Source organism: Hypomesus nipponensis, chromosome 25 (genome assembly GCF_054491055.1).
Source record: "Hypomesus nipponensis isolate SF chromosome 25, ASM5449105v1, whole genome shotgun sequence".
In the NCBI taxonomy this organism is placed as follows: domain Eukaryota; kingdom Metazoa; phylum Chordata; class Actinopteri; order Osmeriformes; family Osmeridae; genus Hypomesus; species Hypomesus nipponensis.
The window spans coordinates 3515714-3539659 of NC_140385.1; the positions used below are offsets into that span (position 1 = coordinate 3515714).

General features: G+C 48.3%; 3 protein-coding genes across 4 annotated transcripts in view; 2 read left to right on the plus strand and 1 right to left on the minus strand.

Annotated features, from left to right (window-relative positions):
• The window catches only part of col4a6 (collagen, type IV, alpha 6), a 78872-nt gene extending 72063 nt beyond the window's left edge, over positions 1-6809 (plus strand). For both annotated transcript variants that reach the window (XM_084691024.1, XM_084691025.1), the window contains 16 exons: positions 94-216; positions 380-561; positions 1060-1123; positions 1253-1327; positions 1522-1629; positions 1922-2029; positions 2144-2215; positions 2351-2470; positions 2578-2694; positions 3360-3521; positions 3751-3849; positions 3965-4111; positions 4579-4695; positions 4858-5049; positions 5379-5665; positions 5924-6809. In XM_084691024.1, the coding sequence (XP_084547150.1) occupies positions 94-216; positions 380-561; positions 1060-1123; positions 1253-1327; positions 1522-1629; positions 1922-2029; positions 2144-2215; positions 2351-2470; positions 2578-2694; positions 3360-3521; positions 3751-3849; positions 3965-4111; positions 4579-4695; positions 4858-5049; positions 5379-5665; positions 5924-6184 (2234 nt within the window). In that variant the 3' untranslated portion in view covers positions 6185-6809. The remainder of the gene's footprint in view (positions 1-93; positions 217-379; positions 562-1059; positions 1124-1252; positions 1328-1521; positions 1630-1921; positions 2030-2143; positions 2216-2350; positions 2471-2577; positions 2695-3359; positions 3522-3750; positions 3850-3964; positions 4112-4578; positions 4696-4857; positions 5050-5378; positions 5666-5923) is intronic.
• Positions 6810-9806: 2997 nt separating this feature from the next.
• Positions 9807-14687, plus strand: ankrd46b (ankyrin repeat domain 46b). The gene is made up of 4 exons (XM_084692165.1): positions 9807-9904; positions 11403-11745; positions 12012-12170; positions 12678-14687. The coding sequence occupies exons 2-4, from the start codon at positions 11435-11437 to the stop codon at positions 12892-12894; spliced, it is 687 nt and encodes a 228-aa protein (XP_084548291.1). The 5' UTR covers positions 9807-9904; positions 11403-11434; the 3' UTR covers positions 12895-14687.
• Positions 14688-14964: 277 nt separating this feature from the next.
• On the minus strand, positions 14965-16897 carry LOC146221807 (uncharacterized). Its single transcript, XM_084691687.1, has 2 exons — positions 16291-16897; positions 14965-16175 (listed from the first exon to the last, which is right to left on the minus strand). The coding sequence occupies exons 1-2, from the start codon at positions 16799-16801 to the stop codon at positions 15583-15585; spliced, it is 1104 nt and encodes a 367-aa protein (XP_084547813.1). The 5' UTR covers positions 16802-16897; the 3' UTR covers positions 14965-15582.
• Between the last annotated feature and the right edge of the window lie 7049 nt (positions 16898-23946).

Sequence of the window (23946 nt, forward strand, 5' to 3'; positions counted from 1 at the left end):
TCATGGTGACTGGACAGAACCAGGAAGTGTGGCAGGAGGGAAGCGAAGCGGCAGTGTCTGAACATCACTCATGTGCGTGTGTGTGTGTTCCAGGTGACCGTGGTTACCAGGGCCCCCCAGGGCCCCCCTCCCTCCCCTCCAGGCAGGAGTACGTGGAGAAGGGGGATAACGGAGACAGCGGGGCCAACGGTCTGCCTGGCTTCACCGGACCTCGAGGTTTGCTCCAGTACACACACACACTTTCCCACACACACACACACACGTATACACACTCACACACACACTCCAAAGCACGAGCAGCACAAAGAGACGCCAAAAACCACAGCCGCCATTTTGTGTCAAACCATCTGTCCTCCCCCCTCCATCTTGTGTCCCCCAGGTGACAAGGGTTTTCCAGGACAGCCTGGCCGCCAGGGTCTTCCAGGCCTGCCAGGGTTCCGTGACCAGAGCAAGGGGGAACCAGGCCAGCCTGGCCTCCCCGGGACCCCAGGTGACCCAGGGTACCCTGGTCTCAAGGGGGCCCCTGGCATCATGGGCTTCCCTGGCTCAACTGGACCCAGGGTTGGTCTCACACACACACACACACACACACCAGTGAGTCAGATGGCTGAGCGGTTAGGGAATCAGGCTATTAATCAGAAGGTTGCTGGTCCGATTTGCGGCTGTGCCAAATGACTTGTGTCCTTGGGCAAGGCACTTCACCCTTCTTGCCTCGGGGGGAATGTCCCTGTACTTACTGTAAGTCGCTCTGGATAAGAGCGTCTGCTAAATGTAAATGTAGAGTACCACTCAAGAGTTAGGACACATTTTCCCATGGGAACATGTACATAGGAAACTGCATACACATCCTTATTAGCATAGCATACACAGACCAGCCATAGCACACACACACACACACACACACACATGCTTTACAAAGAAATGTACACTCTGAACATAGCAAAGACACACACACACACACACACATGCTTTACAAAGAAATGTACACTCTGAACATAGCAAAGACACACACACAGACACACAGACACACAAATTATTTTGACCATATTGTGTCTGTAGGGCGATGACGGAGGACCTGGTTTCCCCGGCAACCCTGGAAGCCCTGGCCAGCCCGGAGGCAAAGGTGAGTGACCGCTAGGGCCTCATAGGTTCACTTAGGGGTCAAACCCACTCCATGGGTGCTCTCCTCTTCCTGCCCCTCATTCTTCTGCTTCCTATGTGTTCCTCTGTTCATGTCTGGCCTTCTCTTCAGGTGAAAGAGGAGAAACTCTAGCCTACACAGGCGCTCCTGGAGCCAAGGGCCAGCCAGGAGAGCCCGGGTACCCAGGTAAGACTCACCATCCTGGGCCGTGGTCCTGCCAGCAACCCCCTACCCCCTTTCTCTCTAGTCTCTTTGCAAACGCACAACCGCAGAATATACAGCAACTGTTAACGTTGCTTTCTGAGTTCGTTGTACGAATGCTTGAAACAGGGATTGGTCGGTTTGTGTGTTAAATGTGTCGTCTGTGTGCTTGGTGTCAGGTGGACGTAGTACTGACGGAGCCCCCGGCGACAATGGTTACCCAGGAGGGCCTGGGTTCCCTGGACAGAAGGGAGCCCCTGGAGAACCTGGGAGGCCTGGACTACAAGGTGAGGGTGGACACGCACTCTCACACACACTCACTCTCACACACACTCACACACACACACACACATACACACACTCACACAAACAGATAGATAGAGGGTGAGGAGTGTGATCACACATACACTGCGCTGAACTCCCTTTTCCTTACTCCTCCTTTCTGCCCACTCACACACTCCTAACCTCCCCCTCCTGCTCTCCCTCCTCCCGTCCACCCTCCGCCCCTTCCAACCTCCTATCTCTCGCTCCCCCCTCTCTCCCCCCTCTCTCCCTCCCCTCTGCCCCCATCCCCCTCAGGTACTCCTGGTTTCCCTGGCCCAAAGGGCCTGGACGGCTACCCAGGAGGCAGAGGTCTGGATGGGCCCGCAGGTCAGCCTGGGGGCCCTGGAGCCTCCGGAGGCAAAGGTGAGACACTCTCAACCACACACACTCTCAACCACACACCAAAAACACACTTAACCTACTAACTCACACACACACACACACATACACAAACGTTCTCTTCTTCTTTGGTTGCAGGTCTATCTGGGTCTCCCGGCCTGGATGGGCTCAACGGTCTGGGAGGACCTAAAGGACCTCCTGGAAACCCAGGTCAGCCTCCTCATTGGTCGATTGATTAATTGGCTCGGATTATTCGCTGTACGGGATTTTTGAATCATGATCAGATCAATCTGTGTGCTTATCTCAACATTGTACCTGTGTGTGTGTGTGTGTCTGTGCACACAGGTCAGGTGGAGGGGGGTCGTCCAGGGACCCCTGGGGTGAACGGGCTGAAGGGTGAGAGAGGATCCTCTTACCCAGGACAGCCTGGCTACCCTGGGGGCAAAGGAGAGAGGGGAGTGCAAGGTAGGATCACACAAGTGCCAGTGTAAACAAGCCATCTGTCACCCTCCAGTACTGCTGGATTATACCACGTGTGGAATGGGATTCTAATGTGTGTGTGTGTGTGTCAGGTGGTCCTGGGCAGCCAGGGTTCCCTGGTCTCCCTGGCCCCCGGGGAGAGACCGTAGGCTCTGATATCCCTGGACCTCTCGGTAACCCTGGCCTACCTGGTCTGGATGGGGAGCAAGGTAACCACACACCCACTCCACCCTCTCCTTCCGTCTCCCTGCTACTCTTCTTCCTTCTCTCCTACTCTATCTCTCTTTCTATCTCTTCTTCTCTCCTATCTCTGCTATCTTTCCTTCTATCTCTCCTTCTCTCCTATCTCTCCCTCCATCCTTTCTGTCACTCTTCCCCAATTCCCTCTACTCTTCCCCACCTTACCTCCCCTCCCCACTTCCCTTCTTCTCCCCACCTCACCTCTCCCCACCTCACCTCTCTTCCCCTCCTATCCCCCCCTCTCCTCCCATCCTCTCCCCACCTTACCTGTCCTCACCTCTCCTCCCCTCCCCTCCCCACCTCACCTCTCACCACCTCACCTCTCCTCCTCCCCTCCTATCCTCCTTTCCTCCTCCCCTTTCCTCCTCCCCACCTCTCCTCCTTTCCTCCCCTCCCCTCTCCTCACCTCTCCTCTCCTCCCCTCCTCACCTCACCTGTCCTCCCCTCCTCCTCTCCCCACCTCCCCTCTCCTCCCCTCCTCCCTTCCCCCCTCCTCTCCTCTCCTCCCCTCCCCTCCTCACCTCTCCTCCCCTCCTTCTCTCCCCACCTCCCCTCTCCTCACCTCTCCTCCCCTCCTTCTCTCCCCACCTCCCCTCTCCTCACCTCTCCTCCCCTCCCCTTCTCTCCTCTCCAGGTTTCCGTGGACCTCCAGGCCAAGCAGGGCCCCCCGGGCCCGGTACGGCCCAGGGAGATAGAGGTGACCCTGGGCTGCCAGGCTTCCCTGGCACCCCTGGAAGGAAAGGAGACCCTGGAACCCCCGGAGGGCCCGGACTGAACGGCAACCCTGGGGTCAAAGGTCAGCCCACCACCATCCATCTCAGTCTTCAGATCAGCAAGATCAGACTTTTTAATTTTGTTTGTATATTTTACAACAAAACCAACTCTACTAAAACCTTAAACCTGTTCAAACCAAAACTCCATGGGTAGAAAAAAGAACCAGAATGTCTTAGGTTTCTGTTGTAGAAGGTTGGCATTCTAAATAGATTCCGTGGTGGGTCCGATGTGCGGTGGTTGTGCGTCCTCAGGGCTGAGAGGGGATTCTGGGTACAGCGGTATCCCAGGAAGCCCTGGGTATGCTGGAGACCCGGGATACTTTGGAGGCAAAGGGCCCAAGGGTCTGAAAGGTGAGCATGTCAGAGAAGATTTCTGTAGGTTAGTGAAGATTGACAAAAGGATTTATCTCTCGTCTAAATCCTCTCCCACCGCTTTCCATCCTCCTCTTCCATCATCCCACACCAGGTCGTCCTGGAAGTGCTGGCCCTCCTGGCATCAGTATCCCACCCACAGACTACACCAAGCCCTACGGGGACCAGGGCATCCCAGGCCAGAAAGGACTTCCAGGAATCCCCGGAGAACCTGGCCAGCCTGGCCTACCAGGCAGAGGAGGTCAGAACCACACACACACACTCATACACACACACACACATTACATTTACATTACATTACATTTATTCATTTAGCAGACGCTTTTATCCAAAGCGACTTCCAAGAGAGAGCTTTACAAAGTGCATAGGTCACTGATAATAACAACAAGATAACCCCAAAGCATTGCGGGTAGCCAAAACAAGAAGTACACATTGTGAACAACCAAAAAATAAGTGCTAAAGGGAGAAAACCATAAGAGCATGTAGTTAAGCAAGTTACAATTAAACAACATGAAACTCTAAGTGCAAGTGTACCTTTAGGAAAGCAATAAAAATAGGATTAACTAAAATAGAAAACAGTTTAAATCAGCTACCACCAACAAACAAGAGCAACAGTCTACATCCCTAACTGAGAAGAAAGCAGGTCATTAGCTGTCTCTTCTGTGCAAAACATAACCCTTCTTGCCTGTGTGTGTGTGTGTGTTCCAGGTCCTAAGGGCAGGCCCGGTGGGGCGGGGACGCTGGGGAGGGGGGGTTCTCCTGGACTGGACGGACCAGTAGGAGAACCTGGACCTCCTGGGTTCCCCGGACCCTTCGGATTGCAAGGTGTGTATCTGTGTGTGTGTGTGTGTGTGTGTGTTGTCTGTCAACTGTCTGCGTGCTGTTATTGTGTGTGAGCCCAACCTCGCTCCATCCCACCCTCACATTCTCGTGTCTGTACACCCCCCATCCCCCCTCCCCCCTGCACCCCCCCCCCCCCCCCCCCAGGCGAGTCGGGTTCCCCCGGCCTCCAGGGCCCCCCCGGGAGCGTGGGCCGCAGCAGCAGCATCGGCTACACCCTGGTGAAGCACAGCCAGACCAGCCAGGTGCCCATGTGCCCCCAGGGCATGGCCCAGCTGTGGGAGGGCTACAGCCTGCTCTACGTGGAGGGACAGGAGAAGGCCCACAACCAGGACCTGGGTGAGCCTGGCACACACACACACACGTACACACACATACACACACACATACACTTACAAGCTCACGTCATCTAACTGTACATCTAAGGACGCTTGATTGGCCGTTTTCCCAAGAGATGGTATGATTGTGACATCCTCTTTCTTCCCCTCTCTCCTCTCCTACCTCCCACTCCTTCCTCTTTCTTCTCTTTTCTCTCTCCCTCTCGCCCACTCTCTCCTCCGTCCCACTGTCCCTCTGCCCCTCCTGGTCTTCCCTTCCCTCCTTCTTCTCCCCATCTCTCTCCTCCTCTCCCCTCCTCCTCCCTCCCCTTCCTCCCCCCCTGTCCTCAGGTCTGGCCGGCTCCTGTCTCCCTCGCTTCAACACCATCCCCTTCCTCTACTGCACGCCCAGCGAGATCTGCTACTACGCCTCCCGCAACGACAAGTCCTATTGGCTGTCCACCACGGCGCCCATCCCCATGATGCCGGTGGTGGAGCAGGAGATCCGGCCGTACATCAGCCGCTGCTCCGTGTGCGAGGCGCCGTCGCAGGCCGTGGCCGTGCACTCTCAGGACCAGACCATCCCCATGTGCCCCGCAGGCTGGAGGAGCCTGTGGATAGGACACTCCTTCCTCATGGTGAGCTGAGGGGGGCCTCATGGGAAACGAAGTTCTGCTCCGGGGGAAATCGTATCGGAATTGTTTGTTTTTCTTTGTATTTTTTATCTTGATTTTGGCATTGAGATTGATGTTGCCTCTGCTTTCCTCTCTTCTAATCTCCCCTACACTCCCTCTCCTCTCATCTCTCATCCTTACTCATCTCCCATCCTTTCCCCTCCCTTCCCCTCTTCTCCTCCACCCCGCCCCCCCCCCCCCCCCTCCACTTCCTCCCCGCAGCACACGGCGGCGGGTGCGGAGGGCGGCGGCCAGTCCCTGGTCTCCCCGGGCTCCTGCCTGGAGGACTTCCGGGCCACGCCCTTCATCGAGTGCAACGGCGCCAAAGGCACGTGCCACTACTTTGCCAACAAGTATAGCTTCTGGCTGACCACAGTGGACCCCGAGCGGCAGTTTGAGCACTCCCCCACCCCCGACACCCTGAAGGGAGGCCTGGAGAGGTCAAGGGTCAGCCGCTGTCAGGTCTGCAGCAAGCTCCTGTGAGGGAGGAAGAGGAGGAGGAGGAGAGGAGGGGGAAGAGGGCCGTGAGGGCTGGAGGAGGAGGAGGAGAGAAGGAGGGCTGTGAGGGCTGGAGGAAGAGGAGGAGGAGAGGAGGAGGGCTGTGAGGGCTGGAGGAAGAGGAGGAGGAGAGGAGGAGGATGTGTGAGAGACTGGTGCATCGAATGAGGAGGAGGTGGTCCGCCCTGGAGAGATAAGGAGAGAGAGAGGAATGATGTGGCGATAGGAAATATAAACAATGACTGAATATACGCCCCTCTCCTTCACGTGGGCAAGGGTTAGCTCCGGGAAGACAGAGAGTTGTGGAGGAGGGAAAGATAGAGGGGTGATGGTTGGATTGTTAAACACTAGATTATCATTGAACGTGGTGCTATTACCTTTTTGTTGTTGTTGTTGTACTGTGTCTCTCTGTGTTCTGTTTTTTTTTTTTCTTTTTTTGTTCGCTTATTATTTCTTTTCATTTTTCGTTTTCGAATGATTGTTCCCGGCTACCTCTGGGAATGTGTGCACCCAAACCCACACTTACCCCCACCCCCACACCTACCCCTATCCCCACACCTACCCCTATCCCCACACCTACCCCTATCCCCACACCTACCCCTATCCCCACACCTACCCTTATCCCCACACCTACCCCTATCCCCACACCTACCCCTATCCCCACACCTACCCCTATCCCCACACCTACCCCTATCCCCACACCTACCCCTATCCCCACACCTACCCTTATCCCCACACCTACCCCTATCCCCACACCTACCCCTATCCCCACACCTACCCTTATCCCCACACCTACCCCTATCCCCACACCTACCCCTATCCCCACACCTACCCCTATCCCCACACCTACCCCTATCCCCACACCTACCCCTATCCCCACCCCCACACCTACCCCTATCCCCACACCTACCCCTATCCCCACACCTACCCCTATCCCCACACCTACCCCTATCCCCACACCTACCCCTATCCCCACCCCCACACCTACCCCTATCCCCACCCCCACACCTACCCCTATCCCCACCCCCACACCTACCCCTATCCCCACCCCCACACCTACCCCTACCATACCCCACTTGGCACTGATCCAGCCCCTATATGTCCGGGGTTCTGTACAGAACTCCAAAGCCCAATGTGGAGCCTTAGATGTGTTCTGTCAGAACTGAAACGGTTCTCCCTGGAACCTTGTTCCCACAGAGCCTTTCACTCAAGAACAACTCACCACAACGTTTCCCGAGCGCGTCTTTGACAAAACCATTCGACGTACTCCATGACAGTGTCTGTAACGGGTAGGGCTTGCCTGTGTGCCACAGTGTCGACCCCCTCACCCTCATAGTTCACTTTGCGGTGCTATGACCTCCCTGGAGGTCAGCTTTAGAGGCCCTCCCCCCTCATCGGGATGTTGAAAGGTGAAGCCTCTTATCATGGGGTCAAAGGTCGAACGTCGACCATGACAGCAGCGATCCTGGTCTGCCGGGGCTGCGGATGGATCTGGATGTGTAGGTGAGCTTGTTGCACTGACGCGGACTGTCCGCACAGGTGAGAATCCTCCACACTTCTTTATGTCTCACCTGCTCCCCCCCCCCCCCACCCGAGTTTTTACTTAGTCACCGTGGCAACGACATGCAAACCTGGTAGGGCTCCGCTGACTGTCATTCAAGCACACACCGACACATACCCACACACACACAGACTCTTACCATCAACGACCCAGAACTCTAGAACTCTGAGGTCAGAACTCTAGAACACTTGAGAAGACGTCGAGTGTTCTAGAAGCTGAGGATGCCGAACGGCCAGGTGATATGAAGCGCTGTCCCCTCGTTGACATCCTTGTCGTCAGCGCGGCTGTCCGGGCTCACTGAGCGGCCTTACTGACAAACCCCCTTCCTCTTTCCCCCTTAAGAACTTGTTGTGACCAAAATGTGGGTTTCCAAAGCCTACCCTCTATCCTATACCATAGACAAATTGACCTGATAGGAGGGAGTACACACACACACACCTTCGCTAGAATGTTTATTATTGTACATATGCTTATGACACACCACATCATGTCATTTTGCAACGCCTGTTTAGGAAGCATAGTTTACCTTTAACCTCTGATCTGGGACCAGGTATGTTATCAGGTATGAATTCCCCTCTGTTATCTGTAAAACGTCTGGAATGGGGGTGGTCTGATCTCAGATCTGTCCTTAAGGTTGTTTAGATTCTGATTGGACGGTATTAGATGTACCAGGTGCTGGTTGTCTCTCTTTTAACCACTATGACCACTATGTGAAGCACACAGAAAACCTCTCTCAGTTTCTGGTAGTCTAACAAGTACACAGCTCAGACTATGTTTTTGTTGTCTTTATCTCTCTCTCTCTTGCTCTTTGTAATCTAGACTGTAATTATATTACGTCATTGTATCTGTATCCTGGTTCTTTAAAGATATTTGATGAATATTTGTTGTTTTACTGAACTTGTGTTGTTTTTGTTTATTTCAGAGGGGGAGGGGGACTGATTCTATGATAGAACAGAAATGTATCCATAAATGATTATTCCAATAACACAAAGAAAGGTTGAAATCCTGTATTGTTTTTTTGAGGGGAGTATTTTTGACATTATCCTCTTGATTCCACCATTTCAGAGAAACCTGACAAAACACAAAAAGGTGAATATTAATCATTTCAAATATGGTCTACGCTCTACGTAAACGCTGTGGAAAAACAAGTGCCTGTAGAGTCCGATTGAATATACCGTTTCCTCAAAGAGGAGACCGCGCGCACCAACGGTCTGAAATGTGTGTTTCTGTGTTCACGCTATGAAATAAAGTATTGAAACTAAAATATTTCTAGAATATGTTGCATATGATCGAGATGATGATGTGAACCAATCTGCCAATCTAGCCTGTGTGATTATGGATGAAATTATTTTCCCTAGAGAAACGATTATATTCAGATTGTAGTTTGCTGTGCTGAATAACTGACGAGAGAACATTAAAATTGAACATTTAAGTGATTTTGTTGCCTCTCTCATTCGTGAACTTACACCAGTGATGACGACAGAAAATACAATTTTACGTCTAACTTTATCCTTAGTACATACATCATTGTAAGCTTTAATTTTACTACAGTCGTGGCCATACATTTTGGCAATGAGAAATGTTGTGTTTTGCAAAGTTTGCTGGTTCAGTATTTGAGGAACATTTTTTCATATGTTTCTAATGAATACTAAATTACAATAAGGCACATTTCCTATTTGTAACGTTTTGGGGGCAAAAAAAATAAATATATGCAAATAGTCCCCTCGTTTACAGCAGTCAATCCATGTGATTTCACCTGTCTAGAACTAGTTAACACTTTACCCTGTGCTGATGATATGGCTTACTGAAATTATGTTTGCAGTCATTCTGTGCCAAGGCCCAGCAAGCTCTGCAAACACAAAATGTATGTCGCTCCCAATACTTTTGGCCACGGCTGTAGTTGTGTGGCGCAGATGCGTAGAATCATCTATTGTGTCTATGCGTAGAACAAACTAATAAGAGAAATCAGGACAGGCGTCTCGACAAATCACAGTTATCACAGCCACGTAAAATAACGCGATGACGTAGTAAAAGCGTCAACGACGTCCCATCTGACCGTATCCAGGGACCCTTCTCCATCAAAACAAAACCGCCTTCTGGAAAGCGGACTCATATTTTCCATCTGAATTGGGAAACATCAACCGGTAATGATTATTTGAAGAATGCATGAGTGCTTTAAGGGCTGTCTCTTGGCTTTTGCAGTGCAAGATTCATTGCCAAATGATTGTGACAGGCTGAATAGGTAGACGTGATATCTACGTTTGTTTTAATGGCCAGCTAGCAAACGTAGCTAGCTAGCTGCATAGTTTAGCTACGAAAACTCAACGTTCGAGCTTTTCTGTATAATTTAACTGCATATTATTTAGAGTTAGTTGGTGGCAGCTATGCTATGCTGTTAACTATCGTAGCCTCTGTTCTGTTTGCCTTCATCCAAGCCAGTGGTAGTGCCTCTCGTGAGTTTTTCCTGGGCCTAATTTGTAGTATTTTACGTTTTCGATCCAACAAAATAACAGTTTTCTGAAAGCACGTAGTTTATCTTGTTGTCCAGTCCAATGATGGAAGAAGAGCATGCAATCCTGCTAGTTAACATGACTTTTTAACTCCAGTAAGTTCACGACTTGGGTACTAGAATAATTTGCAAGGGTCTTTAAACTTTCTGTCTGAGAAAATGTCAGGTTGATCCACCAGAACAACACAGGGTCAGACTGGGCACTGAAATTCTTCGCAAAGCAACCTGGCATAATATAACATATAATGACTAAATGTAAATGACTAAATGTAAATATAAGTACACAGATTAAGCTACAGCTAAAGTATAGTAAACCTCCTAATATACAAATAATATACCACATTCAAAACAGTATACTAAACCTCTAAATACACAGAATACACATAACCTTTTTAAACCTATACTAACTTAAGACAAGTGAAGTACAATTAGTGCAATATTGCTGATAGTGCAACCAGTAGCTGAAAGAGACAGTGTGTAAGTGACTAGTGAGAAGTGTATCAGTGTTCATTCAGAAGCCTAACAGCCCTTGGAAAGAAGCTGTTGTCCAGTCTGTGTGTGCGAGACAAAATGCTTTGGTATCGCCTGCCAGAAGGCAACGGGGTAAAGAGACTGAAGGATGGGTGGTAACAGTCTCTCAGAATCCTGCCAGCTTTCCTGAGGCAACGTGTGTGGTAGGTGTCCTGTAGGGCTGGGACCTTCCTGCCGATCATGAACTCAGCAGACCTGACCACACTACACAAGGCCTTGCAGCCCCTGTCTGTGCAGCTCCCATACCACATTGTGATGCAACCAGTCAGAATGCTCTCTATAGTGCATCTGTAAAAGTTAGTGAGGATGACTGAGTCCATGAGTACATGTCAACTACATTGACCTGAGACTACATTTACGGTCTAATACATTATACCATTGTCTCCTGACAGCACTACACATACACAAGCAGTTGTTTGTAATCAGACAACAATAAAACGACCTTCAGCACCATCTGAATGTTTGTTCTCTTTCTCTTCCAACCTCTCCTCCTTCTCCTTCAACTCTTTCTCTCCCCCCCTCCTCTCTCCTCCCTCTCTTCCCCCCTCTCTTATCTCCCCCCTCCTCTCTCCTCCCTCTCTTATCTCCCCCCCCTCCCACAGGTACGCTGGAGTTCTCCGACAGCCACTCGGACATGTCCTATGTGTTCATCACGGACTCGTCCCAGACCAGCGTCCCGCTGCTGCAGGGCTGCGTGGACGGCGACCTGCCCTTCGCCAAGCGGCTGCTGGAGACGGGCTGCGACCCCAACATCCGGGACAGCCGGGGCCGCACCGGGCTGCACCTGGCCGCCGCCCGCGGCAACGTGGACATCTGCCGCTTCCTGCACAAGTTCGGGGCGGATCTCCTGGCGACGGATTACCAGGGCAACACGGCGCTGCACCTGTGCGGCCATGTGGACACTATCCAGTTCCTGGTGTCCAACGGGCTGAAGATAGACATCTGGTGAGGGGGGGGGGGGGAAGAGGGGTCATGTCTGGATTCAGGGTCCTCTACAGTAGGTTCGAATGGGTGCAAATCGATCTCACTAATGAACTTCAAGCTCCAAATCTCCTTCATGCTATTTGTTACAAGCTCTTGCAGGATCATAGGTTCACAACTGCAAGCGACAGATAGAATAGGCATACTCTTTAGAATATCTATGTCCTTATTTACCTTCTACACTTTTTACGTGCAGCCAGACATGACGTGTGTGTGTTTATCATCTTCAGTAACCACAACGGGTCGACGCCCCTTGTGCTGGCGAAGAGGCGGGGCGTGAACAAGGACGCCATCCGCCTGCTGGAGGGGCTGGAGGAGCAGGAGCTGAAGGGCTTCAACAGGGGCGCCCACGCCAAGCTGGAGACCATGCAGCTGGCCGAGAGCGAGAGGTGAGGAGGGAGGGAGGGAGGGAGGGAGGGAGGGAGGGAGGGAGGGCGGGCGGGAGGGAGGCAGGGCGGGAGGGAGGGAGGGCAAGGAGGAGGGAGAGAGATGTGATGAGAGGAGGAACATAGGAGAGTGAGAGGTGAGGAGCTGAGGGGAGGGAGGGAGATGTGATGAGAGGAGGAATGAAGGAGAGTGAGAGGTGAGGAGGTGAGGGGAGGGAGGGAGATGTGATGAGAGGAGGAATGAAGGAGAGTGAGAGGTGAGGAGGTGAGGGGAGGGAGGGAGATGTGATGAGAGGAGGAATGAAGGAGAGTGAGAGGTGAAAGGAAGGGTGGGGAGAGGAGAGTTGGTGTGTAGAATGGGAGAGAAGGAGTGGGGATGACTTCAAACAAGGATTGTGACAAGTAGCCATATTTCTTCTCCTCCCGTCCCCCACCTCCCCCTTACTCCTCCACCTCCCCCCTCCTTTCTCCTCCTCCTACCCCCCCCTTACTCCTCCTCCTCCCCTCCAGTGCGATGGAGAGCCACTCCCTGCTGAACCCCAGCCTGCAGAGCAGCGAAGGGGTGCTGTCCAGCTTCAGGACCACGTGGCAGGAGTTTGTGGAGGACCTGGGGTTCTGGAGGGTCCTGCTGCTGCTGGTGGTCATCGCCCTGCTGTCCCTGGGCATCGCCTACTACGTCAGCGGGGTGCTGCCCTTCTCCGCCAGCCAGCTGGAGCTGGTGCACTGAGGGAGGGATGGTGGGATGGAGAGAGGAGGAGAGGGATGGGGACCGGAGTTGAGGTCGGGATGCTAGCGAGGGGCTGCTGCTCGTGAGGGTGGAGGGGTGAGGATGAGAGAGGGGAGGGAACAGAGGAGAAGAGGGAGGGAGGGAGGGGTCATGGTATTGGACCAGAGTCTCGGGCGGTATGCTAGCGAGGTGGTGTCGCTCCTCTGGATGGAGGAGAGAGGGACTCTGAAATGAGAAGATTTGTACTGGGCCAAGATTGTTTGTAGAGGTGGATAACAGTGAGGAGGTTAGAGGACGACATTACATTTATACACACACACACACACACACTTTCTCATACATACACACACACACACACACACACTCTCTACATATCTCTCACACACACACGTGGTGTTAATTCTTCACTTACTTGCATTGTCCCTTACACTAACTTCCTTTCTTACAAGCAAAAAAACACATTCACACACTTAACAGCATCATTTCCGCAAATGACTCCCTCCTTTACTCCAGTTTTGCACAGTAAATATTCCTTAATGTGTCTACATTTTATAGCAGCTTTTTAATGTTATTCCTCCCCCACCCTCCCTCCATGGCCAGTTCTGAATGCTCATGTACATACAGGGGCCCAGTCAGTGTTCAGAGACTGGATGTTCTTCTGTTCTGTAGTGTGGGTGTCAGCAGGGCCGGCCCTGGGTGTCAGCAGGGCCGGCCCTGGGTGTCAGCAGGGCCGGCCCTGGGTGTCAGCAGGGCCGGCCCTGGGTGTCAGACATGCACCACAGATGGGACCCTCACCCACATCTTTTCTGGAAGAAACAGACACCCGTATCAAATTACAAGTTGTGACCTTGGTAGCATTCGTAAACGTCTAAGTCAGTGTGTCGTATTACCACGTCTACAACAGCTACGGTAGAGTCGAGTTAGTTTGATTCCCGAAGGACTCCAGTTGTTTTTCTTCTTCCAGTCACCGTCACAAATGAAGCGCCCATCATTGTCCCCCAGTGCTCTGTTCTGTTAAAAGCTGAACACTGCTGAAATGTGTTTTAAAATGTGTCATACATTGAATAGCTTTCTTGAAACAAGTTATCATAGTAATACCTTGAGGGCATGATAAAATGTTTTATAAAATGTATGCAACACCTGCCCTAACAGTGAGGCCGTTGTTTGCGTAAGTCCTGTCCTGCGAAGGTTGTCATAGTAACATCATGCCACCCGATGAGTCATACAGTATGAACTGTAACTTGCAGGGCCACACTGAGTAATGTGAGACGCTAGCAGCTGTTCCTCCAGAGCTAAATGCCTTTACATCTCTCCAAAATAACTCTCGAAATGTTTGTATCGACATTACAGACTGTAATAGCTTTTAGTCTTGAAGCTTATGATATAAACAGCAGGTGTATTTCCCAGTCGGTAGTCTCAGATCTCACTGTGAGGAAAGAGAAGAGACCTGTCATGTAGGGTGTGGTCTGCTTGGCTGTGGGCCTGCAGAGACTGCTCTTTCTCCCCTCACCTCACCAGCCTTCCTGTTTCTGCTGTGTGACTCAGCACGCCTTGTACCTTGCTGTCGAACATCATGGGGGGGAAATGTTGCTAAATGTATCAAATACAAAACCAAGTCTCATGGAGATTTATTCCAAGTGTTCTGTTGTACTTTAGTTTGGTTTGTATTCCCTGTAATATCATGTTATGTAAACCAATGTATGTTTGGTTTTCCAGCCCTGTTGTTTAAGTACGTTAAATAACATTTGACGTTTGATTTCATGTTCAAATTAATAAATCATGTCGGATTCTGATTTAACTGTCATTGCACCTGTGTTTGTGTCTCATGACTCAAAACCTGTTTTGTCCTGATGCTTGTCCTCCATCTTATCTTGAGTTGCTCAGACCATCAAAATGGAGGTTGTTTATATGACCCAGATAGCCAAAGTAGGCATGGGCTTTCTTAACTCACTGTTGTGTACTTTTGTGATGGTGATTGTACTCATTAAATTGCCAGTGATAAGCTAACAAACCGTTCTCAAAGACACCAATAGTAAAGTAACAGTTGTAATGATTGAGAATAGGCACAGGTGCCACTTAAATATTTATTAATATATAAAACTTTACATTTGAAACTACCACTATAAGATTTTGAAGAAATTTGAAATGACAGTCATGGTGGAAAGAAAAAAAAAAACAGTCACTTCTAGAGATGCCTTCTTACAGACCGGAAGAGCTCAATTTGAGACCATTCATTTAGCAGATGCTTTTATCCAAAGCGATCCAAACAAGAGCTTTGCAAAAGTGCATAGGTCTGATAACGAGATAGCCCCAAAAACATTGCGGGTTGCCAAAACATGAAGGACATATTGTGAACAACCAAAATAAATGCCAAAGGAAAGAACCACAAGAGCAAGTAGTTAAACAAGTTACATTGACGAGACCCACAGTGGTTTGGACCAATCAGTGTCTTGTGAGGAACTACTGGCAGTTTGGGATGAGGTTGAAGTTAGTCCGTGATGGATGGTGATTGACAGATGGCTCATCCAATCACCTGCCAAGTATTCTTTTGAAAGTGCCTGCTTTTCACAGTTTCTAAGAATGGCTTCCCAGATGAATATGTGTAACAGACCATCTGGAGGGTCAGGATAGGCCACTGTGGAGTATTGACAGAATTGCCCCCGAAATGTTTGCGGGGCAGTTGCCCCCTTAGATACGCTCCTGGATACGCCCCTGGATACGCCCCTGGTCGGGCTCTCCAGCGGTTGAGGAAATGGATCCTTGAATATGTGGCATCAGTATGGAACCCAGATTGATAGGTTCCACAGAACTGGGGTTTTCCCCTTCCTGGGCCCCATTCTTGATTAGAGTGTCATGCTGGTTGGGAACTTGTTCATAACGAACCTCTGGATTACTCTGCTCTGGAATAGAGAGTGGTGCATCTTGGATTCTATGGATTCTACGGCACACATCTAATATTTGATCCTCGGAAATACATCCATTTCGTACAAGGAGGTAAACAATTACACAACCGATGACGATCAGGCTTAAGATTATACCCAACACTGTACTGGCCAGATGTGTTGAACATTCAGATGGCCTTGTTTTTCCCCTGACCTGAATCTGAAATGAAATCGTAGACTTTACCACCATCTCCAAAAACTTTCTAGTGATGATGATGACATATGCCCCCTGGCTTGAGTGGTTTATGTTGGTGAAGTTGACTAAAAAGTGTCCATCGTGTCCTTCATCTGTCAGGGATGCATTTCCTTGAAACCCTTTGAGGTAAGTGCCAGCATTACCTGCAATATAATACCAAGACAACAAAACAAGTTGCTTAACGTTGACCTGGTCGGAGTAAAATATAGCACACAAGTTTATAATCTATGTAGTATAAACTGACACATTCTGTCATACCTGCTGTCGTCCGAAGTTGGCCAAGGGTTTCAAGAGAGCCATTGACTAGCTTTTTAAGATGCACTTGTATGTCAGTCAGTCCATTTGTGTCAGCGTAGAATGAATAACTCGTGTTCCCTTCTTCTTCAGCATATGCTATGCCTGGGTTGAGAATTTCCAATTTGATCTCTTCCACGGTGAGATTGTTAGGGTCACAAAACAGTTCATACACACCGCCGTGATTGTATTCCGCCTCGTTCAAAATTATCTCCGTGCCGCTTATTGTGATCTTATCCTTGAAACTTTGTGTCGCTTCGCCTTTTTCAACAACTGACTTTTCGATGTTGAAGCTTTGGAATCCCGTCAGAGTGCTCCTATACTTCAGCACACAGTTAGGTTCGTATTTAGCGGTTAAAGTCACAGGTTCCTTAACAATTCCAAAACGATGTACAGGAGTTGTGCACACCAGGGCCAAACTATTTAGAAGGACAAAGATAACTAATCGTGCGACATCCACTGTAAGTTGAAACATTTTGTCTCCAAATGCGTAGGCTTACAGTTGCGGGAAATGTGCTGGTGTAAAAATTAGCTGGCTTGGCTAAACCTAGCCGTGCTTTTCGGCATCCAGAGCTCATATGACGCCTTCATAAAATCCACCAATCGTATGCAAGGAAGGTCAAGTAGGAAGTAAACATTCCAATGTGCATCTTGGTGAGCCGGTTTCATGGCCGGTATACAGTGGGTGACTGGGTAACAACTTCAGGTATTCTGTAAAGAAGCATTAACATTTCACTTGAACGGGCATTTGTTATATTATTCCGCTGTCATTAGTCATCAGAGCAACATTTGAGTGATAATGAAATGTGCTAACAAATCTATTGTTTGTGTGTGTCGTACTTTGTGTGTCGCGTAAACTTGTTGAATATGAATGTAAAATCTACTACCAGGATTTTTAATGTGGTAAGATTGATAGATATATCGATAGATCAATACCTATAATTTAGCGCTACGGTAGAAAACCGGACAGAACATCGCCTCTTCTGGGTCCATGTCCGGGTCCCAGGATAAAGTGACGCAATGCCATTTGTGTGGATAAATGCAATTTTGGAGTATATCTACTCGCTATTAATACAAAATTAAATTGACTTCGTTTGTTCACTTCAATAGGTGACTGACTTTACTCGTTGTCGAACTGTAGGCTATCCTAATTCTATACATACCTAATGGATTTAGGCCTACTGCAAATTCCGGACAGCCAAGCACCAGATCTGGTAGCCTATGAGACATCAACGGTGTGTAGTTGAGAGAGAACAGCTGTGCAGCTGTAGGGAATCAGATGGCTGTGCGGTTAGGGAATCGGGCTATTAATCACACAGTTGCTGGGTCGATTTCTGGCAGGGACAAATTATGTAGTGTCCTTGGGGCAAGGCACTTCACCTTACTTGCCTCGGAGAATATCCCTGTACTTACTGTAAGTCGCTCTGGATAAGAGCGTCTGCTAAATGATTAAATGTAAATGTACTGTCTCAGGAGATTATATGTATGTTACAGGGCTGCCAACTCTCACGCATTGGCCGTGAGACACATGCAAGTTGGCCCACCACACCAGCCTTGTATTTTTGGCAACGTTGGCAAAAACATCCGATGTGTGTATGTTTACTCTGTCACCCTGGGTGGGGAGAGAGTGAGAGGGGAGAGAGGGGGGGGGGGTCACACGGGGTAAGGAAGGAGGGAGAGACCATAAATATATTTGCCTATATAAGGACATGAATGAGTTATTGTCATTCACTTGAAGACCATATTTGATCTTCCTCATCTCACCTCATATCTCTCTGCCTATCAGCTCAGACCTTAGTCTAGTCCCATCTAAGTACAGCCAATCGTAACGTATAATTTTTTCCCTGAAAAGTTGTTGGGCACTATGGTGATGGTGGTTGAGTGAAAACATTTCAGTGTGACACGTGCTGTGGCCCTTGATGTCTGAGGTGTTTCATAACCGGTGAGAACACAATTCACCACACACAGTTCTGATTTGACTGTGCAGAAACTAAACACAGATGGTAGGTTACTCTCCACTTTGTGTTGATTTAGGCAGCCTGTTGTTTAACCCTTGTGCTGCCTTTGGGTTACATGACCAAAAGGTTCATAACGAACCATCGTTGTGTTTACCCAATTTTACCCAATACAAAAGCAAATACAAATAATTTTATTTTAACCTTTGCAATGTGGGGGGTCTGAGACAGCCCAACGGTTAAAAGAAAATGCTTCATTTTGTTTTTGTATGCGGTAAAGTTGTTGCAAACGACGGTGGGTCACAATGACTGATGGGTCACAATGACTGATGGGTCACAATGACTGATGGGTCACAATGACTGATGGGTCACAATGACTGATGGGTCACAATGACTGATGGGTCACAATGACTGATGGGTCACAATGACTGATGGGTCACAATGACCCGAAGATAACACAAGGGATAGTGTTGTCGAACAACAAAAAGTACACAAATACAGGATCTTTAAGAAAGATTATCATAACTACATTAAAACTGTCTAAATACTTTGTTTGAGACTGAAAATAGTGGTACCTCCTCTTACAATAGGTGCACAAAATCAATAAAATATAACAACAACAAAATGGTTTAGTCCACCCCTGCGCTGAGTGAGGGTGGAATCACCCTTCAGTGACAGTGTGATGGCATGTTTCATCATCCTTGCGGTTGGTGCATCCTGTGTCACGTGTTTTTGTCCTTTCGGACTTTCTATTGAGTACTGGGGGTGGGGGTGCTCTATGGATATGTGGCATTTTGACCTGTCACTTTTTAAGTTATCTTGTAACATTAACATTGATACATCTAATGATTTAAAGTGGGAAAAGACAAAGTCATAGACAATTTGGGGATAATATTTAGTTTTTTTTTTTTTTATGAACATGTTTTAAGTTATACAATACTAACTTTTTAATAGACATTGACACAGAACTGAAGACAGAGAATAGGTTGTTACACATAGCACAACAGGTCAGTTGTTTCTAAGAAGGAAAATACATTTGAAACATTGATCATCACACACTAGCAATACAGTTGCTAACTACATTTTTGGGAATGTCCCTTTAACATGATCAGTAAGCCTGAGTCTTGCTGGCAAGTCACATTCCAGTTGATGTTGGCCTGCAGTGTGCACTTTCACAAAATACTTGGCTGATGATTGGATGAATCATCTGTCTATAACCGTCCTTAACAGGCTAACCCATGGCTGTACTTGCTGGTAGTTCCTCATAAGACTCTGATTGATTCAGGCACAAAAGGACAACTTGGAATGGGTTATTGCATTGTCGTGGTCTCGTAATTCCAGCTGTTTCTCAAGGCTTCAAGTAACATCTTTACAGTGTTGAAGTAACAAGATGGGCTCTCTTTACAGTCACAGACTTGAAATATGGTTCATTTTCAAGTTTGTTCACACAGTATTTAAGTTAACAGCTTACATTAAAAAGGCCATCTTAAAATGATTCTGTATCAAATTTAAAACATTATTTTATAAATATATAAAAAAGTTACATAATGGAAGAAGTTGTGAACACTACCTTTCTACTCAAAGAATGACAATAACTACAGCAGAGACTGGCCTTGATTGTAAACTAGTGATTCACTGTAACCTGATAATACAATACAGCATGCAAATGAAAAAAAACTGGATAAATTGAGATAGTCGTACTACACATCTAACCTTTTTCCTGACTTAAAATATAAATAGTTTGAAACAGGACGGGAAAATATTATATGAAACCTTTGGCGTATTAATACAAGAATAAAACCAGTGTCAGCACCATTCAATAGTTACAAATGTATTGTTATTGAAAGGTGATTTGTCAAGATACAATGCAAATAATAAAGTCTTAATAGGGTTTGAACACCCTGATAAAGACCGCGAACACAAGCCGTCTCCTTTTAATCATAATCTCTAATGCTAGTTAAACACTGTAGGATTAACGTTTACTTCCCTTTAAGAAGATTGATTATTCTCTATGAGACACAGTAAGACTCCCATTGTAATGCATGTCATTATTTGTTAGCTTTTAAATCCTTTGTTAGCTTCTCTGCTGGTAACGGCTTGTAGCATCATTTACATACATTTTACATTGTCATTTAGCGATGCTCTTATCCAGAGCGACTTACAGTAAGTACAGGGACATTCCCCCCGAGGCAAGTAGGGTGAAGTGCCTTGCCCAAGGACACAACGTCATTTTCCAGGGGAAATCGAACCGGGAATCGAACCGGCAACCTTCTGATTACTAGCCCGATTCCCTAACCGCTCAGCCATCTGACTCCCAGGATGCTCTGACTCCCGGTCCATCAGCACTTGTGTTCCCAGCTTAACGCACTGGTTCCTGTCAGACAGGAAGTCTGTGATCCACCTGCAAGTGGAGTCAGGCACCTTCAGCTGGGAGAGCTTGTCCTGAAGAAGAGCAGGGATGATGGTGTTGAAGGCAGAGCTGAAGTCCACAAACAGGATCCTGGCATAGGATGCCGGGGAGTCCAGGTGCTGGAGGGTGAAGTGGAGGGCCATGTTAACTGCATCGTCTGCAGACCCATTAGCTCTGTAGGCAAACTGCAGGGGGCCCAGGAGAGGGTCCGTGATGGATCAGGTCAGGGCGATGGGTCTGTAGTTAAGTCCTGTTGGCCTTAGCTTTTTGAGCTCAGGGCTGATGGTGGAGGACTAGAGACCAGCTGGCACATGGCATATCCGCACGGGCGATCTCCTGATTCTTCTGATCTCCTATTCAGGCATTTCTTTACAAAGTACAGTAACATGCAAAAACCGTACACAGCCAAAATCACCCCCCCACACACGACAACCCAATAAGGAACCAAAACGTAGTGCGACGTTTCTTTTTTGGTGACTTGAAGTTTGACAACATTTGGATAACACCGATCTTGCCCCAGACTGCAGTGGAAGAAACCAGCGTCAGATTCTCGTGCGTTCTTTAACGCCAGTGAAAAGTTGCCGCTATTGTGGCAATCCTTTGACACCGACACCCTCCCCTTGAAGTCGGCATTAGTGGTCGCGGTGCCGGTGGTAGTATTCACCTCCACAACGACATTCCCATCAAGTATTTTCCAATGAACGAGTGGGTTATTCAGTCCCACAGTATGGCAGAAGCAGCGAAGTAAAGCGTTCCCTCCGACAAAGGTAGAAACCATTTCTGGAATTAGAACTTCCAATTTATATTCTGCGACCACAGTCTCCCCGCATATCCATTCATAAAATCCTCTATCGTTGTACTGAGCACGGAGGATGAGCACATTGTGGGATATATTCTGACTTTGCATAGATATTCTGTCACCATACAGTTCATTCAATTTGTCGTTGACAGCAACAATCCTCTCAATGCTGCCATATTCATAGCCCTTATAAATTAACCTCCAGCGAGCGGGATCATGGCACGAACAACCGGTGCAAGGCAAACGAACTGGCTCGTCCACGGTTACTTTATAAAGCACGGGTAAAGCAGAATATCTCACGAGTGATGCAGCGAGTACGTACCCGCATAGCATAGCAGCTGTTTGCTTCATCGTTGTGGGCAAATCTACCTCAGATACCGAGGTAGGCTTTATTGCGCCGATAAACCGGTAGCGACTGGATCTATGCGGTTTAAGATGTTCTGTCATACGCTGCTGAGAGTTATTTCCTGTGCAACTATTTACCACCACTCAAGCTCACTCTCACTGTCTTTTAGCAGCTCATACATGCGACTGCGCGCGGCACTCCGAATTGGCTGATGAAACTTGACTCCAACGTGACGTTTCGTATCGTGATCCACTCACACACCCTCTTTCTTGAAGAACGTATATATAATAAAATAATGTCGTTCTGCCAAGAAATAACTTAATAAAGGCCTACAATTCGTAAAATACCGTTTGTCAGGCATTGTCAGGCATTGCCAACAATTAAACACACACATACACATAAAGCCTCATATAATGCACACAAGTGCAGATAATCACGACACTCTCGCTCAACAACATGGATTCACAAAACAAACACAGAGACTTTCTTAACTCTGCTCGTCCAATATTGCTCATGTAATCTAATAACACGCCTCAGCAATACAGGATATCCTCAACAGTAATTTAGACACTTTCATTTCTCATCTTCAATCCCACACACACTTTCACACTTCCTTTCATCTCTCTCTCCCCTCTCTCTGTCACACTCTGACATTCACTTTGAGCGATTCATAGGGTGGCTCTCTGGCAAACTTTGTCTCTTTCATCCACTCTGAGGAGGGGAAGTATACACAACCATGAAGTTGGTATAAGCTTTATGTGTTGACTAATGCTGCACTGTATTATGCACTATTGTAGTTGAGATGTTAGGGTTAGGGGTTAGTGCACTCTTCCAACCCTAACCCAAAACAAATTCCTTGTATGTAAGATAAGATAAGATATACCTTTCAAGATATACCGTTCATCCCACTATGTGGAAATTCGGGCATTGCAGCAGCAAAGTGGACAGAAGTATACATAGATATTTACAAAGTTAGTACAATATATATTAAAAAAGATCTTAAAAAGGAGTCAAACGGCTGAGCAGTGCTAGTAATCAGAAGGTTGCTGGATCGATTCCCTGCCATGCCAAAAAAATGATGTTGTGTCCTTGGGCAAGACACTTCACCCTACTTGCCTCGGGGGGAATGTCCCTGTACTTACTGTAAGTCGCTTTGGATAAGAGCGTCTGCTAAATGACTGAATGTAAATGTAAAAAATAACACCAGTTGCATATGGAGACCAAATATAAATAACCGAATATAAATATTGCACAGTAGTTATTGCACTTTAAGTGTGTCCATGAGTTATTTAGAGTGGTTGAGTCCTGTGTGTGTGTGTGTGTGTGTGTGTATGTAGAGCAGGTACAGTCTCCTCTGCAGGTACAGTCTCCTCTGCAGGTACAGTCTCCTGGGAGGGTACAGTCTCCTCTGCAGGTACAGTCTGCTGAGCAGGTACAGTCTCCTCTGCAGGTACAGTCTGCTGAGCAGGTACAGTCTCCTCTGCAGGTACAGTCTCCTGTGCAGGTACAGTCTGCTGAGCAGGTACAGTCTCCTCTGCAGGTACAGTCTCCTGTGCAGGTACAGTATGCTGAGCAGGTACAGTCTCCTGAGCAGGTACAGTCTCCTCTGCAGGTACAGTCTCCTGTGCAGGTACAGTCTCCTGTGCAGGTACAGTATGCTGAGCAGGTACAGTCTCCTGAGCAGGTACAGTCTCCTCTGCAGGTACAGTCTCCTGTGCAGGTACAGTCTCCTGTGCAGGTACAGTCTGCTGAGCAGGTACAGTCTCCTGAGCAGGTACAGTCTCCTGTGCAGGTACAGTATGCTGAGCTGGTACAGTCTCCTGAGCAGGTACAGTCTCCTCTGCAGGTACAGTCTGCTGAGCAGGTACAGTCTCTTCTGCAGGTACAGTTAACATGATTCTGATATCACTAGATGGAGCTTTTTGCCCACAAATAGCTCCATCTAGAGTCCAACATTGAAACACAGTTTATATGAGGCATTCAGATGACCACAATCCAACAAAATTATATTAAAGTTTAGTCTGGAGATGAGGCTGTTTCGGGCTGGGCCTGGACTGGGGCTGGGGCTGGGGCTGGGGCTGGGGCTGGGGCTGGGGCTGGGGCTGGACCG